This window comes from Podarcis melisellensis, assembly GCF_964234715.1.
Source record: "Podarcis melisellensis genome assembly, chromosome: 17".
NCBI lineage: Eukaryota > Metazoa > Chordata > Lepidosauria > Squamata > Lacertidae > Podarcis > Podarcis melisellensis.
Window position 1 is genome coordinate 30981550 of NC_138534.1, and position 18970 is coordinate 31000519.

Sequence of the window (18970 nt, forward strand, 5' to 3'; positions counted from 1 at the left end):
GGCACAGACAAGAGTCTGTTGTGAAAACTATTCAACTTAGTTCTCAACATTTAAAAAACAAAACAAAACATGCACACATCATAGGAAAAATAAATATGCAAATTGCCTTGAGATATATTTTAATTGCTTTTCTTGTTTCTGAAGTGTTGTTTCTTGCCAAGGCAGCCTATATGCACTGAAACTGCAGTCTTAAGCATGTCTACCAATAAGTAAATCCCACGTAATTCAGTGAGGTTTAATCCCAGGTAAATGGGGGTAGGATATGAATCTTAACCTGCTTCCTGTTGTGAATTTTCAAAAACAATAGAAAGCATCAATCTTTTTTTTTCTTCTCCATATGGAAAAGAAGTGATCACTTTGGTTGCCTTTGGATTTTATCTGTCCTCCTCAGTTAAAATTCTACCCTTTGGGACAAACTGGGGAGAACCATCTGGACATGACTGCTCATTTTAGACCCTCTGAGATATGTGTTTTAAAATCAAAATTCCTTCCCCCAAACAAGTTTATACTAATGGTGAAATCAAGGCAGCATGAGTCGTCGTCTTCTTCTTTGGCGACCACTCATAGCCGAGTAAGACTGTCTTCCATGAACAGGATCTTAACTGTGAGGCAGCATGAGTGGCTACAATCCCAACCCTATTTTACACGGGAGCAAGCACAGCGGAATTCAGTGGGACTTACTTCTAAGCAGTTATGATTAGGTTTGCAGCTATAGTTCAGCCATTAACTACGTCATTAACTTATGTGACAAAGCCTCATTGTTTTTGCTGAAAAAGATGATTCACTAATTTTTAAATGGAACACACAGAGTGAATATAAGTATCTGCTGATGGCTGAGATATATATATTTCCGCATCAGTGGTGACAAAACAAGACACAGACTTGTGAAAATTCCAGATGGAAATGTGAATGAATATCAAAACAGATTGAGGCATGTTCTGAAGAAGAATAATTATTTCTTTGTAATCGAATATTGTTCACAAACACAGGAACTTAAGTACCTCGGCATCCATTGGCAAGTCGTGTCCAAACGGACAAAACTTTGAAGCTTCTGCAACTTGCATTTGATCTCGATAGACAGGGATCATGTTATAACTAAAGCTAAGCTCATCAATTGGCAAGTTATATTTTCGAGCATGATTCTGAAGAGTACCTGAAAAATATAAGAGGGACACATTTTAAAAGCAACAACAATAATTATTCAGGGAGAGACTAACTAGAATTTGGGATAGCATTCACAGAAAAGAAAAGCATTGGCACATTTATTACTAGAAACCAAACCAAAATAGTAACTGATTGTTTAATTTCCATACTTTCAAACTTTTTTCATAGAACACTGAATCATTATAAACCACTATGCTGAAGTAACTGTAATTAAACAAAGAAAAGATGAAAGCATACTATTCTGTTCCAAAATGCTTATTATGGCTTATTAGTTCACTCAGAATTGCTGCATTCACATTTTTATTTAATTTTCTTATTACTTTTAAAATTCAGAACACAAAATACAATAAAGAGTCATTCATATTAACATTAGAATTCAAAGACAATTCAAATGGAGACATTATTTTCCTGGTTGTTCTATATACGAATCTCCAATTCAAATAAGAGGATGTGTGTTGCATTTCGCTAACTTTTGCCCAGAATAGATCCTTTAAAATTAATGGGCCTAAATTAGTAAGGGGCACTAATTTCAATGACTCTGCTCTGAGTAAATGTTAGTTGAATACAATTACATAAGTGCAAAGAAACAGTCTCTCTTACATTTGTTGTTGGATGGGAATCCAATGTACCCAAGTGTTCCATTTTAACAAATAAAATCTAATTGATCAGCTGTTTGGATTCCTCTGCAAAAGTTTGATGGATTCCATCTCTTACCCACTACCTACGTCAGAAAAAGACTATAGTTGGCACATCCTTGACAGCTCCATGCAGTCTTTAGGGTCTTCCTCTGCAAAAGTTTGTTTGTACTTCTGCAAATCATCTTGAGGTTTCCTTAAATCTGCGGGTACCTCCTGTGCTATATAAGTGTGGTACTGTTTTGATGCAGTCATTGTGCCAGAATATCAGAAACAGAGGGAATAGTGAATATTTACCTGTCAAAAATCCTTGTGGAAAAAAGAATCCAGAGATCCAGAATGATTTAGGCTTGCCTCTTTTGAGCCAGAACTAGGAAAACACACACAACAGATGATAGATATATACTAGGCATAAAATCTGACATTCCATTTAACTCGCTAAAACCAAGGATTGACCTCAGTTCATTTGCATTGATGGATAGCAGAAATGGGTTTAGCTAGAATTCTAGTCCTCCATCTAAGTGGATATGACTTTAATTTTTTTTTTTTAAAAAAAAAATCATTACTTTTGGCCCCAATCCAGAAAACCTTGAGTGCATCAAAAGGCGGCTCACTAATGGCTGCAGTTGTGGTTTTCACATATTGATTTGAGCTAAAGGCAACTCTCATGAAGATCAGAAGCCAATGGACCCTGCATTTCCTAGGAAACTGGAGTTGTAAAGGGCTTCTGAAGCCGATTCTTTTAGGTGGGAAGATGTGGTCCAGCCTTAACCCAGCACACTCTTTTCTACCCCTGTCTGATCATCTGATAGTATACCCTCCCATCAGATGTCAGGGAGATAAAAGAACTACACAACTTTTAGAAGACACCTGAAGGCAGCCCTGTATCAAGTTTTTAATATTTGACATTTGTTATTATTTTGCTGGAAGCTGCCCAGAGTAGATGGGGAAACCCAGACAGATGGGCGGGGAATAAATAATAAATTTATCATCATCATCATCATCATCATCATCATCATCATCATCATCACATAGTATCAAACAACAACAGCCACAAATGCACACATGAAGATGCCTTTTGCCCTTTTAATTCCACTGTGAATTTTTTGCCCACATGAACGTATCTATATGGTAATCAGAGGTGGGTTTCCAGGGCTGCATTGGTGGCAGGTCACTTATGCATATGCATGTGCACATATGCAAACACCCCCTGCCCCCCCAAACTTGCCCCCCCCCACACACACACACACGCGCGAAGGCAGCAGGGAAGAGGAAAACATTCAACAGGCAGAGCTTCCATTATGTGCCTCCCCCCATATCAGTTAATTGGTGCTGGGTAGAGCTGATTGGCACATTTCTTCCTGGAGCCCGTCAGCTGGGTTGTGGGCAGGGTGTACAGTGGCATCTCAGTGGTTCCACTGTGCACGTTCCCTGCTCCTCAGCTGACTGGGCTGGCAATCACACTCTCCTCTCCCTATTGAACATCTGTTTGGCGAGCTGAGAGGAGCACAACTGCAATGGGGAGGAAGGTCCCTGGGGAGTCATCCTCTTGCATCCTCCTCCCCATGTAAACAGAACTCTGTGCTAAGGGAAGAATGGGATACAGGTGAATTGGGGGTGGGCAAACAGACAGGCTGGAGGGAAGGCCTGCGGAAGCTGCATGTAGCCCAGGAGCTGTAGGTTGTTCACACATGCTGTTAAGTAACCAGTTAATCAGGAGGAGCAATAGCGCAATTACTCTCAACCCTGCATTGTGAAGAACGCCAAGAATGGGGAATACTGGCTTCACTTTGCAAACTGTTCCCTGGTTTGTTTGTGTGCTGTGACTCATATTTGGCAGCAGCACTTATTAATTCAAGTGAGAAGGGAGCCAAGTTGCAATAAATGGGGAAGGCCTGCATTTTCATATGGTTTTCTATTATTCCACTCATTAGTGTTTATATTCTTTGTATGGTGTTTCCCCCTTATCTCTTCTTCTTAATAAACTAGCCTATGGCCTTCATTCCTTCAACGCTTCAATTGCCTGAATGTCCCTGCTTTTTTAGCTGATGCTGTCCACTCCTTCTTCCTGCTTCTTATGCCTGTAATTCCCTTGTAAAACACCCACAAGGCGCCACCTCTATTTCTTCAAAGCCCTTGCTAAAAAAGACTTTGCTCCAATCCCTTAGTCCTTCATCCCATAAAGAAATGAAGCCAAAGCACATGTAAGTGTCTATTCTTGTCCTTACACTTGTTTTTCTCCCCTTGTTCTACTCAGTTAAAATTTAGGGGATGCCACAGCAATTCCCTCTCCTCGGCAAACACCTCCCTGAATCTCCAATGGAAATGGAACTACCAAGAGGGACCTGTCTGCTGATCTTAATACCCAAGAGCATTTGAATGGAAGGAGATGGTCTTTCACAAATTTGGGGCCTAAGTCATATAGGGCTTTAAACCCTGGTGTGAGAGCCTTGAATTGGCCCCAGAAATGAACTGCAGCTGTTTTAAAGCAGGGGTTATACAAGTTCCAAATCAAACCCCAGGCAGTATTCTGCATTTTGGATCTAATTTCAGTTTGTTGGCCCCTATGCAGCTGCCTCCAGGTAACAGTCTAGCACCTCAGCCGCCTCTCCTGATTGAGAGGGAACAGAGCTGCAAAAGCTACTCAGGGCATGAACCTGGTTTTTGCTTGTATTTTGTAAAGCTATATTATTGGGTGTAACAAGAATAATTAATGTGTGCCATTTTATGTGCCAGCTTTTGAGACAGGGTTTCCAAATGAAAGGACTTGCTTTCGTAATATCCCCACACACTTGAAAGCTCAAGGTCAGCTCTGAACCCTAAAATTACTCTAGCCCTTAACCAACAGCATTTATACTTACTTCTACAAAAGCCGTCCTTAGCACGAGATCTTTGACCCATCCTCCTAAAGGTTTCAGTGATGGGTAGGCTGCATTGGCCCACAGGGATGGAACCTGGTTGTTAAGAAAGCTGTGGTACACTCTCTCCATTTCTTCCGACATCACGACGAATCCTGCAATAGCTTTGTTAAGCGTTTGTAGAGAGGTCTGGAAGTTAAACAATGATAGTGTGTTTTATCGTGCCATGGAAAACCAAGGCCTCTTATGACAGCCCAATCAGGCTCATAATGGCACTCTCTCTCTGCTTTTGCTGCAGGCAATCCTCTAGCATCCCCCCTTCCCTTCCACAGCAGAAGAAGGAAGAGGAGAAGGAGTTGTGCCGCGCTCAGTTCTGCACTTCGCCTCTGCACTTTTGGAACATTGAGGGGCCCATGGATGTAGCCAGGTTTTTTGTTAGGGGGACAGAACCTCAGTTAGTTAAGCATTTTTATTGATTTAGGGGGGCGGGGAAGCTGCCCTTACTGTAACAACTTCATGATGAGTACAGGCACCTTTTTTTCTAGAAGAAAAACACTGCTAGGAGAAAACTACTGGCTTTTTCGGAAATGCAAAACCCACAGGCCTAACACTGATTAATTTTATACTAGAGGCACGGGAACTAGTTACATATCTTGTCCCCAAATACTTCAGCCAAATGGAGGTATTGGGGATTACCTGTAATCAAACACTACACAAACAAATATGCAGAAAAACAAGGGTGCAAATTCCCTGTCAGTAAAATTATATGCCTGTAAAAACAGTGATATGTTCTTGGAGCTGCTATCCTGTTTTGTCCACTCCATTCCTCCAAGGTTATTGAGTATTTTTAGCAGTAATGAAGATTGATAACAATTAATTAAAAAAAACACTATATGCTACTGTGCCACAAAGTTTACTGCAACCCTTATGGGCGGCAGAGAAAATCATAAAATCAATCTTGCATTCTGTGAAAGCAGCACTTCCAAATGCAGCCACTGTAGCAATGTGTAGCAGCCAGGGACTCCTCAGTCCTTGGAGCCAAAGATATATGATCCCGTTCTGTGGCCAAATCGCTATGCTGGGGGAAAGCCAGGTGGAAAGTACTTAAATTATCTAAGCTGCAGAAGAAAAGAACAACTTTTGAAAGGGAAGAATCAAATTATATAGGGAATGAGAGGCTAAGGAAGGACAGATGTGAAGTCCAAGAAGCTTTGGGCATTTCATGTCATGTGATGTAGCATTTGAAAACTATGAGGGTTTTCCTTCTCCTTTTCTTCGCCATTTGCAAGATTGAAATTCTACGCATACCATCTTGGATGCAGATGCAATTGAAGTAAATGGGATTTACTTCTGAGAAAGCATGAATAGGATTGCACTGTAGGGCCTGGCCTCAAGCAAGAACACTGGAGCATTGTGGAACGAGCTGTACGAGGCAGAAGTAGGAGGGTGTTGCTTTAGCTTCAAGCACACACCTTTCTCTTGCTTTCTTGTTATTATTAGAATGTCACCGGTGCATGCTTTACAAGAGTGATCAGCAAAAGGCAACTCCCTGTTTGGAGAAATGTACCATCTGAATTCCATGAATGGGAAAGAAAACAAGAGCAGAGGAGAAAAGAGAGGCAAGAGCGACAAGGCACCAGTACATAGACATTTGCTTTTGCCAAAAACAAACACACAGATGTGATCACAATACATTTCTTCACATATCCTCTGTAAAATTATGTGATATATTACAGCTTCATCAGTTTCCCTGTGGATTCGTAGTCTGGAGAAGTTGGTTATCTGATCCAACCAGACTGCCACCAACCAACCTATTTCTTATGTCTTCCAGGAAAAAAACAGACGACAAAGGTCCGTATAGTTAAAGCTATGGTTTTCCAAGGTGTACCAACTGCAGTCACTGCCACCGTACCCCCCGTTTTGAAACTTTGTACTGCCTGGTGCTCTCAGGAAACCACCAGCATGAGTGGGAGTCTTACTGCCCACCTTGGTGAAGCTGAGGTTGTGACAGACCCAACAGCTCTCCTCTCCACTGATGGGAGACTGGTGTAGAGGCAAATATCCTATAGCCCATCCCAGTGAACAGTGCTGGAGGTTAACATGGCACTGTAAGTAGACACAACATATCACATCCAGATTCAAGGGAGGAGAGGAAGGATGGGCCTTATGAATCCCTGTCATATAAGAATGCATGTTCCCTGCAATAATAAAATATCGAAGCATTTTATTAGATGCCTTGTTTTCAAAACTCTTTTTTTAAAAGCCATTGTCATTCCCCCAAATATTTAAAGGACAAGTGCATAATATTTCTCTTTTTATAAGATAATTTGTAAACTCCTTAGAGGTTTTCTTACAATCTAGTAGCCTACAAATTTAACAGTTCATAAATTTAAGAAACAAACAAATTCTAAACGATGCTTTGCTGACATCTTAAGACAGTGACACAACAGATAATTGGTTGGCCTTAGAGGTTCACTGCATTCTCCCAGCAGAATCTCAAGAGTCTTTCCATTACACTCAGCTCTGGTTTATTATATTATGCTAAGATCAGAAGCTTCTCAAGAGTAGCTTTTGGGGCATATTGATTCTTAGCATAATAAGGCTGCCCTTCCACAGCACCGGCTTCTAAATACAAGCACAGCAAATCAGTAACATCAATATTTATGCCAGCCAAGGAAAAAAATATGGTTATACCCTTAACAGAATGAGAAGACGGTTGAAACGATCCACTTCTTGCCCAAGGACTGTAGTCAGAGAGTCCAGCCGCCCTTTGTCATCCTTGACAAAAAGGGCTTCAGCAGCCACGTCCATGTCAAGTTTTTCTGCAACACAAATGCTGATTTAATCTCTGAACAAAGCTTGTCCATGTCATTACCATCCATTTAGAACATACAGCCATTGTCAGCAACTATTTTTTAAAAAAATATTAAGGGCCTTATTTTCTACTAAGTAAGAATTTGGGGGCCAGCAAGCAACATGAGAAATTCCCTCTGACCCACTTTCATACATGGTTTAAAAAAAGGCACAAGCCCAGCAGGCCCATTGGTCTCTTATACTCTAGACAGCAACAGAAGCATTTGGCAGAGCCATTTCTGCACCTGTTGTTAGGATTAAGGATGTACCTTGAACCAGGAGTCTAACCTCCGTAAATTCATTCCGCTCACCACAACTTCTCTCATCCTGCTCATAGGGGTGTGTGTGAGAGATGAGATGAAATGCAACAGAGGGTAAGTCTGCATGGATGGCAACCAGCCTTTCTAGTCCCACTGGGCAATGGCTGAGTTCTCTCTGGCCACCCCTCTGCTCAATCTCTCTGTCTCCCCTTCAACTCCATGTTGCATGGACCAGAATGGCCAAGCTCACAAGGGAAGTTGATTTTACTGTTCACAGCAGTGATTCAATTGAAGCCCTTTGTTTAATAAAAAGCTGGTTAGAGCATGGTTGCAAGTTCAATCACTGTAAGGGACAGCTGCATATTCCTGCATTGCAAGGGCTGCATGATCCTCAGGGTCCCTTGCAACTCTATGAGTCTATGATTTCTATGATAAAGGGAAATGATGTGTGTATGTGCTGAAGTCAAGACACCACAAACAAACTTATCTAACCACTGGTAATCTTGCCATGTTTGATAAAATGGCAGGCGCCATACACTTGACATTTACAGATTATACATGAGGGAAAGCAACCTTGAGTTCCAAAACAGCTGACAGCTTTCCAGGGAATGGGATTTATCAATCCTATGCCTTTGGCGAAGGGAGGTGGTGCTGGTAGGAAGGTTAGCAAACCAAACAGTTCTCAGGAGGCGGAAACATACGGTAGTTTTTGCTTCTAACAAATAAAAGATGAGCTCCCGTGGCCAGGCGGGACTGCCTCTAGAATAGTTGCTATGTAAGAAGGGAAAAGCAAGCCTGGTATGAGAAGCATGTGTGGCCTCCTGATACCTTGAGAAGAGCAACTGAAGACCACAAACAACTTCTGCTGCTGCCATACGTGACATTTTCTAACACGGGTTCCTCAAGCAAGGTTATTTGCTCCAGGCTAATAGAATCTGGAGCTATCCCTGTTGCTCCAGACTCAGACCACATGGCTCTTACAAGCCATTCTTGTATTCATATACCAATAATTTAGGAACTTTCAACACTGAAACTATGTCAATTTTTACTGCCTGTGCAATTTTTTCCTGAATGTTGTATAGAGAAATCACATGAATTTGACGTTTAAACTTCCCAAACGTGTGGTCTTTTTCTATGCTGAGGAAGAGGGGAACTTTGGAAGAAACTTAGACGGGTATCTTTTAAAGGTCTAATGGCCTATATTTCCAAGCTTTACTTTGCTGCATATTTTGTGATTTTAAATCTCTGCTGCGGTTCTCTCACCAAAGTGTACTTGGCATCCACAGAATTCTTCTTTTATATTTATTTTCTTTCTTCCCTTCATTCCAACAGAGAATACATCTCACTGAACTACATCTAAGAAAACACGCATAGGATTGTACTGCAGGGCTCTCCAGGTTTGTGGAAAATAGCATTCTTCATTTCTGGTCTGCACTAGCTCAAGACAGTTATAGCTGTCAGAATGGTTGACAGATTACTTAGTAGGGCTGGCAACCAATTAAACATTTTCCTTCCTTAATTAACTCTTTTGCTTTGAGTAATTGCTTGATTAATTAAGTAGATATTGTGTGGGTATTTATTTAAAACAACAGCTTGTCTCAACTAAACAAGAGAGATATAGCATTCTTCACCACATGACCTGCCTCAGAAAAGATGAATATAAATTGTCCACAAGAATTTATGCTGCTTCTCAGGGGAAGCTCCAGTTAAAATAAGAGTTTTAAATCGGTGAATAATAAAATAATTATGTTAAAGCTGTCTGTTGTTATTGTTGAAAAGCTGTTTTCATAGTCAGTGCTGGGCAACATAGCCAACCAAGCCAAGCCATTTCAAGATAGGTTTGTGGTTGTTTTGCCAAAGTGCTGGATCTTACTTGTGTGTTTATCAGATATTTATCAATTATTAGAGGGCAGCCAGGACATTTGAAGTGATTTCCTACAAATATTTTCTGAAAAGCAAAAGAGAAGGTCAAGAGGCAGTGGAGCAGCATGCCGATTGGGTACCTGGGATGACGCACATGTCCTGCACCCAGCAGTGGGGCGAGTCAGGGCAGGATGCTCTGCGGAACCTCCGAAGAGTCTGCCTCCTCCTCCCACTCTGCCACCCTACAGCTGAGCGGGAAGCGGTGGGCGCACCTTTTGGGGCATGTTGGAGCCTGCCCAAGCCACTGCGTCACTCCCAGGAGAGCCATGTGGCTCAGGCGCACTTCAGGCCCTGCGGTGAGTGCCGCCCGGCATTTTGTCACCCCCCTCAGTGGTGACACCCGGGCGGACCACCCCCACTGCACCCCCTTCCTCTGACCCTGTCAAGAGGGTACAGAACAAGGCTTCAGGCAGATTCTGCCCCTCATATTGCTGATCTTCTTCAGAACAGAAAAGCACGCGTAAGTTTTCATTGGAAGTGGAAGCACATTGTTCTCAAAACAACAACAACAACAACAACCCTACATAGAACTTTGCAAGGTACCAGCATGCAGATAGTTGCTGGCATCCATCTCTCTCTTGGCAGTGGAAAAGTGCGTCATTAGGGGGTGAAGTCAAATTGCTGGGAACAACGCCTGCTGTGGCATGGGCATCTACTGGCTAGTGTATGTGACTTTTAATGCCTATATTCTGTTTTCTAACCCTCAGAAGTTCTCAAAGTGGCCTACAAAAGTTTTTTTTAAAAATAGAATAAAAGAGCACAAATTCAACTGTGGTTTCAGGAACAGAAATAACATGGTGTTCGTATGGTGCCATGGTTACTCAGGTGGCATTTCCTGGTCTTGATTATGGTTAACCTTCAGCCTTCACCTGTGACCTCTGAGGTGAGGGAATGGATTCAAGCAGCTGGAACTTGATTGGCCTATGATGGAGCCAAATCTTCCCTTGCTAACATCATGATCATATTTCGCTTCACAAATTCTTAAAGAGGTTTTTTTTTCAGTTGTTGTAGAAACATCTGCAAATCTCCTAGGCATCTCTCAGCTGAGAAACTTTCATATATGTATGTATATGAGACAAAAGTTGGAAACCTAGGCCTACTCTATGGGACATAAACCTGCTGGAGGAAGAACTGGCAAAACTTGGATTCAACAGTAGACTCACCTGCTTCTAAAGTTGATCATGAATGGGCCCCTCCGGGAGCGATGGGACGTGGTGGCATTCTGTTGCTCCCAGAGGGAATTGTAGGGGAAAGACATGTAGAACTGGGATGGACCAATTCTCAATGAGTCTGTCCACCCCTGTGACCACAGATCAGCATGTTGGCATTTTCCCATACAAATCCCTCTTTCCCTACTTGCTGCTTCTGAATATTTCTTATTCTCTTAAGAATCCTAAACTACGATAAAACAAGTGATGCTTCCCCCGCTACAATCCATCTCAGGTTGGGGCATGACCTGTATTAATGCATGTGGAACTAAGTAAGAGAGCAGCAGTCAGGGAGAGCAACTTAGTGACACAGAGAGAAGGCATAGGTTTTCAGCTATGAGAATTAACACCACTTGTAGCATGATCTACCTCTTAAAGATCAATGGCATAATTCCAGCGATCGGCTGTTTCCTAAATCAGGGAATTAAGTGGGGGAAACTACATCAGCAGTCATATTAGAAAAGAAAGTTAGTGCTTTCCATACCAGGAATTTTAGCCAGGATTGAGGTAGCGAGCTCCTCAACAATCTCATCATTGCTTTTTCCTGTTCCTTGAGCAGTTGATCGTGGCTGTACATCAAGTATTGTAGTGATGAGGGTATTTGTCTCTTTGCGCTGTAATAAAGAAGCTATACATTCTAATTTGCACCTCAATTTTTAGGGTGTCCATGTTCAAAATAAATTATTTGATTTCCATAAGAAACATTTACGTTTATAAATCTGTCTACCCATTTAATTCCTTCTTCATGCTCAAAAGATAAAACACGGCCACAGGTGGTTGCATATGAATCTCATCATAAAGTAGAAGTTTTACATTTTGTTCCCTTCAAAGTTTGCCACTTGTAAAAGTGCATCTATCGTACATTCTTGAATCCTGACACCCATTTCTATTATTGATTCAATATAAGAATTTAAATCCCTCAATATCTATAAAATTAACAATAACTTTTAGTACTTTTGTTTGAAAAAGCTGGCAATTTCTCCTACTTATTTGTAACTTAGTCTACTAAACTTTGTAGAATGCGTTATCAAATGTAGCTATAATAATAACAGAGAAAAGTTAACATTTAATGATTTTTGATAATTATCTTGCTAGCAGAAGATATAAAATCCTTTCTCTAGACTGTGAGTTTTATGGATGGGTTCTTCTTGGAGGGAGGTAATACCATCTCCCACTTCTTATAGCACTGAATCTTAAACACTGCTTCATTAGTCTAGTTTATAATGAACGATACACCATAAGCAAAATGTAATAAATACATTTTTAAAAACTCAGTCCTGATTTTAAAAGAATGTTGTTTTTCATATCTGCTTCTGGGGGGGGGGATGATTTGAACTTCATATGCAAGTTATAATTTGTTTTGGCAATATTTAAAATAGGTACTGCTGAAATGTTTATTCAATGTAACTTCTGTCTCACTGAGTCACTGTTGAAGTGACTGTGTTGGCTATTAACCACCATTAACATTCATTGTTTTAACTGCTGACCTTTCTCTCACTGTTTTGCCCCCTTAAACAAACACTCACAGAAAGTGTAGCCATTGTCCTAATGTGATTCTATTATATTTATTAATATAACCAAAAATAGGCTTGACTTTTATTTTGTGATTGTTAAAATGTGAGTCTGACACATATCTTTCTGCAATAACATTAAAGGTAAAGTGTAAAGGGACCCCTGACTATTAGCTCCAGTTGTGACCGATTCTGGGGTTGTGGCGCTCATCTTGCTTTATTGGCCGAGGGAGCCGGCGTACAGCTTCCGGGTCATGTGGCCAGCATGACTAAGCCACTTCTGGCGAACCAGAGCAGTGCACGGAAACGCCGTTTACCTTCCCGCTGGAGTGGTACCTATTTATCTACTTGCACTTTGTACTTTCGAACTGCTAGGTTGGCAGGAGCTAGGACCGAACAATGGGAGCTCACCCTGTCGCAGGGATTCGAACTGCCGAGGAGTGGATGATAAATAAATAAAATTATAGAAAAGATTTATTTTTCTATCATCCTGATTGTGCTTATTATTTTTCATTATTAATCCATCCAAAACCACATTTTAAAATTTGTTGTTTTTTTCTGGGCAAAGTATGTGGAGAAATCATAAGCACAGGCATGGCTTGAAAAAAACAAACTGAGTTTTTTGGGGTATGGTGGATTAGTCTGGGAATCATGAACACACAGTACCCTGAAATATGTTCCATTCTAGAACTAAGTGGTGTATTTGGCAGCTGGGTGCGGAAATACAGAGCCCACCCCACCCTGTCAGCATCCCTATAAAATTCATTTTACTTCCTTGGCCATCACCATCCTTTTCCCAGCAGTTCACCCTCAAAATAAATTCAATTTACACTTCTGGGTGGGATTTCCCTTCATCCACAATCATTTTTATGTCTAAATTCAGCTACTGTTTATTTTTCCAAACCACCCTACTAAATTCTCATTGCCTTAAGCTGCCCCTCCTGCAATTTGTTACAATTCAAGCAGTATCATTGGGGGGGGGGGGAATCCTGCCGCCAATTGAGCCTCCACCTTCAGTGGCAGTCAGTCCTTCTGCTTAGAACAGCAGGATAACTGACGGCAATGAATTCACAATGCATCAACTGTAAGCTCAAATCTGAGGTGGTGGTATTGATTGGAGTACATTTTCTTTAATCGCCCTTTAATTTTATTTGACCCATGCAAAATGTTCTCCCCCAGAGACACAGCGCTGCGCAACAGCATTTCCATTTGCCTTGACTGTGTGATAGGAATTTTGAGGTCTTAGATATATGTTAAATGTTCATAAGTGTACCAACCAAGCACATACATACATAGACCAGCACAGGAAGACTGACCTGGAACCATTTTGATTCCCAAACTGTCCCAATCTGACCAAATGTTTTCTCTGCAAGGTCAAAGGAAAATGGAAAACCCTCCCCATTGTCTTTTCTTTCACAAGTCGTGTCTTAAGGGTATGTCTGTGTTTGAATAGGGTGTGAGCCTGTGACCTGGTCCAGAAACTAAGTATTTATCATTATGAAAGACTGGCCAGGCTACCCAGGCAATCCAATCAAGTAACCTGCCAGACAGGAGATAAACAATGATAGGAGAAAAACAACATTCAAATTTCTGTTTTAAGACCGCCTTTTCTGTGATGTAGGTATGATGTATCTGAGGGGTGGTCTTAGGTTACACCCCTTCTGTGATGTATGTATGATGTGTCTGAGGTTGGTCTCGATCTACAGGGTGGGAATTTCAAAAGTCTTTATAAGGCCTTGTGCGCCATTTTTTGGGGTTCCTCTTCCTCTCCTGCGGGTGAGCGGAGCAACAGTTCAATAAAGATCAAGCTTACTAGCTGCCTTGCTTCTCAATATTCTCTGGTTGGCCTCTGTTATTCTCTCCTACCAATAGGGAACCTATGTAAGGACTCTATATGAGCTCTTGGATATCCCATAAGGGAAAAGAGCAATTTTTGTTTATAACAACTGAAAAGAATCATACAGAGGATATGTCGTGTCATGACAGAGTCACACAACTAAAATAATGTGTCCTCTCCGCTTTGGCTTGGAGGGGGGCAGGTGACCTCCACCTGTACTTTCCAGAGCATTGAATGCAGCAGTTTACACAGCTAAACAAAGAACGACACACAAACAGACAACTGCATTTGCAAATGCAACGCTCTTTGCAAACTTCCCTGGTGGCCCTATTCAATTTGATACATCTAATGCCAGCGTGTGCCTAGGTCATCCCATATTATCAATTTTTATAGTGGGTGATCATAACTGTTTTCGCCTGCCATTTGCAGAGTCACCCCTTTGCTTGACAATATCAGTTGTTAATATGCTAGCTACCTGACAAGAAAAAAATGACAAAGAACAGCAAGTGGTGTGGGTGCCCATCACCTTCTCGTCCTCACTTGACCAGACAGACAGTAACCCTGAGGCAAGGTGCATACTTCAACAGGCAATGACAAGCTTGTTGAGTTTTCAGCCAGATCTGAAGTAGTCATAAAATAGTCATAAAAATAGCATTACTTTCAATAAAGAACTGGATCAGATAGCAAAGTGAGAATGCAAGTGAAATGGTACAGGTGATGAGTCCGTCAAATCGTAATCTGAACCAGCATCAACAATCAAATTACACCTCTAATTGTTACTAGCATACTTCTTTTCCAATGAAAAGTCATGCTTCAATTACTGGCTATATCTGCAAGTTGCACTAAACCATAGTTTAGCATGGTGGGAATGAGCTAAGATGAGCCAGACCGAACCTCAGGTTTGTGTACCCTTTCTCCCATCTTGTATGGCTAGGAAGACCTTTCCCCTTTCAGTTTTGCTTAACCATGGTTTGTCAGTTTGTCTGAACCAAGAAACTGTGGTTAACATTACATATACACCATATACGACACCATGTATAAGATGACCCCTATTTTTTGAACCCAAAATTAAGAAATCAATATTTTAAACATCAACCAGAACTACTTTGATATTTTATTAAATATTCAAAGCACCAGAACTGGCATTGTTGAGCTTTTTTTTGGCTCTGGCGCTTCTTCATGGCAGCCGCGGGAACGTAAGTAGTGGTTTTTTTAAATATATACCCCTGTTCATTCACCATCCGTGTATAAGACCACCCCAAATTTTGGACTCTTTTTTTTTAGTAAAATCATTGTCTTATACATTGAAAAATATGGTACGTTTGTTTAAAACAAGCCAACTTGTTAGACAGCATTAAGTCACAGTTCCCCAGGTCAGATGTTAATAGACGCACAGATCTCTTCACCAACTATGATGTGCAATCAGAAGGATGTGTGTGAAGGAATATAACGCAGCCATGATGAACACAGAGTTCAGGAATCATGGTTTATGAAGCAGTGCACAAATGTCCAAATGTGCCCCATCAGGCATAGAAATGCAGTTTGGATGTCAATTGGGGGTTTCTGTGCAATTTTAACTGAATATTAACAATCCCCCACTTTGCTTAAAGAAATCCAATCTCCACTGAGAATACTAACTACACAAACACATTAAGATGACCTTCAGTAAACAATTTTTTAAAAAATTGCTTCAGAATTGTTTAAGGAAACTGCATAGCATAAATGTATCAAATCTAAATGAACTGGTTGTCATTGTAACTTTAAAGCTGTTCTTCCTCTCATTAGAGTTTAAAGCCCATTAGATCATAAATTGTTACAGATACTATTGATGTTAATGAAAGGCAGCTTTAGAATAAATCATAACATGATTTTAAAACAAAACAAAAGCTACTATTTGTGGGCAAGAAGCAGCCACGTGTGGACGGACTGCTTAGCAATCACTGCTTGTTATTTCTCTTCAACCAACTGCAACCATTAAACCAAACTCTCCTTTAATGTTAAGGAGTATAACTCATTTATCTTAATTACCTTGGAGCTCATATCTTAAATATATTCACAAACCTGGAAAGCTAAATTGGCATTTTCATGCATTCCAAATATTTCTGGGTCATCAATCAAAGGAAGGTTTTCAATGTAGTCTTTAAAATCTTGCAGACTGTCAGCCACCGGGGCAAAATATATACCTATTGTATTGAAAGGCAAACACAGCAGAAAAAGGTTACTCACATACAAAACTAATTCAAAATCATAGTACAGTACATACATGTACTTTGTAGTTTAATGAATATGGGGGTACAAGACAGCCAAAAATTTAGATCAAAGTAGTGACACAATTTGGGACGTGGGTGGCGCTGTGGGTAAAACCTCAGCGCCTAGGACTTGCTGATTGTAAGGTCGGCGGTTCGAATCCCCGCAGCGGGGTGAGCTCCCGTCGTTCAGTCCCAGCTCTTGCCCACCTAGCAGTTCGAAAGCACTCCTAAGTGCAAGTAGATAAATAGGTACCGCTTTATAGCAGGAAGGTAAACAGCGTTTCCGTGTGCGGCACTGGTGCTGGCTCGCCAGTTGCAGCTTTGTCACGCTGGCCACGTGACCCGGAAGTGTCTTCGGACAGCGCTGGTTCCCGGCCTCTTGAGCAAGATGAGTGTGCAACCCTAGAGTCAGTCACGACTGGCCTGTACGGGCAGGGGTACCTTTACCTTTAGTGACACAATTTAAGGTTCGAGGTGTTTAACTAAGCTTGTGTTAAAAAAAATATGTATGTGGCAGGGGAAGCATAGTGTGTAGTCTAAGCACCAGTATTTAGCATGGGTAGACACTAACTAAATTAGGCAGATTTCTGAAGCTGTGTATTAGGACAGTAATCCTAGCCAATCAACAAGTGTTAATTGAAAAGACTAATTTTCTTGTTAGGTGAACTGGCCCGGGGGATAGACCATTTGAAGTTCAAAGTATCAAAAGGGCTGAGTGTTGAATAGATGTGAAAAGCCAATCCCCTTTGAGGTAATGAGCTTCAGCACATCAAAGGAGGCGACATCCCCTGGGTTATAAAAGGGACCAGAATTTAGGCTATGGGAGAAGATATGGGGTTAGGGCTGGAGTGATGCAATTGGGGAGCATAAAAGGAAGCATTAAGGTGGGTTGTGCCCTGCAGGGCAACATAGGCTGCAGAGAAAGGATAGTGCTGGGCTTATTGTTGCTGCTGTTAGGAAATAAGATGGTGTTTTGGGCGTCTGCTGTTGTGAACTTCCTCCATTGCAGGACTTCCTCTCTCCCCTCCCTGCAGGTCTCAGCAGTCCTGCATGTGCTCCACAGGGTCTCCTAGGTTTGTGGAAGAAATCTGAGGGATCTCCAAGGGGGAAAGAGGAAGGGCAAGTTCGATTGGCTTGAATGGAAGCCAGTTGTGTAAGCGGGTGGCTACAGTTGGATACCATCCAATACTAATAAACAAACACCACCATGAAGGTGGTTTTCAAACACATTTTGAAGGCACCACCTTCTAGGAGGATGGATCTATGGATCTGCTCAGTGTGACCAATGCAAACAGGGCACACAAATGATAAATATCCAGGTGCTACCTATATTTAACCATCTACAAGGATGTAATGCATCCGGTGTGATTCAAAGACTCACGAGGACTTCAGACCTTCCAATAGTTCTTGACGCTTTTCCCTTGTGTTAAACTTTAAACTCAGGCGATCTAATAAAGACTTTAAGGAGTTCTTGTAAAGCTTATAAAATATGCAGTAATCTCTTTAGAATCTATAAAGCCTGCAGGCCTACTAAATCCCTGAACTGGGGCATTTCTGTTAATAACTTTAACATGCTGCTCTAATCGGAAAAGTTAACTGTGTAAAAATAGCACAGTGAAGTGAAATGTTTATGTTGTGATTCCCAGAACAGATATGTGCAATTTACATATTACAGTGAAATAAAACTGGCCTTTCCTAACTGGTTTCCTATAAGTGTTAAATTGAATCTGTATAGATTTACATTCATCCGTGTGTGTGTGTTTGTGTGTGTTTTAAAAAGCTTCAGTAATTGCATCCCCTTAGCAAGGCAATCATGTCTAAGCAGAGCAAGGTGTTGCTGTCTTTCCCAGGGTCCTACATGACATCCCAGCCAGGGGCAGATCTAATATGAAACTAATAAAGCTCAAGCTTCAGGGCCCCTAATCCTGGAAGGGCCCCAGAAGTGAATTTAGTCCTCGTTGCTTAAACATTGGGGATCTAATAGGCCCAATTTGAGTTGCAAGACTCAATTTTTTAAAAAAAGTTATTAATAATAATAATAATAATAATAATAATAATAATAATAATAATAATTTCAACAATCCCAAAGTTTGATAGTCAGAAACACAGATTTTAGGGATGCGGGTAGCGCTGTGGGTTAAACCACAGAGCCTAGGGCTTGCCGTTCAGAAGGTTGGCGGTTCGGATCCCCGCACCGGGGTGAGCTCCCATTGCTCGGTCCCAGCTCCTGTCAACCTAGCAGTTCGAAAACACATCAAAGTGCAAGTAGATAAATAGGTACTGCACTGGCACGAAGCTAAACGGCACGTTTCCGTGCACTGCTCTGGTTCTCCAGAAGCGGCTTAGTCATGCTGGCCACATGACCCGGAAGCTGTACCCCGGCTCCCTCGGCCAATAAAGCGAGATGAGCACCGCAACCCCAGAGTCGGTTACGACTGGACCTAATGGTCAGGGGTCCCTTTACCTTTACCA

General features: G+C 41.4%; 1 protein-coding gene across 2 annotated transcripts in view; it reads right to left on the reverse strand.

Annotated features, from left to right (window-relative positions):
- Positions 1-18970, reverse strand: part of DNAH6 (dynein axonemal heavy chain 6) — a 133487-nt gene that overhangs the window by 3470 nt on the left and 111047 nt on the right. For both annotated transcript variants that reach the window (XM_081893587.1, XM_081893588.1), the window contains 6 exons: positions 16311-16432; positions 11386-11515; positions 7352-7479; positions 4661-4846; positions 2097-2169; positions 1002-1153 (listed from right to left, as the gene is read on the reverse strand). In XM_081893587.1, the coding sequence (XP_081749713.1) occupies positions 1002-1153; positions 2097-2169; positions 4661-4846; positions 7352-7479; positions 11386-11515; positions 16311-16432 (791 nt within the window). The remainder of the gene's footprint in view (positions 1-1001; positions 1154-2096; positions 2170-4660; positions 4847-7351; positions 7480-11385; positions 11516-16310; positions 16433-18970) is intronic.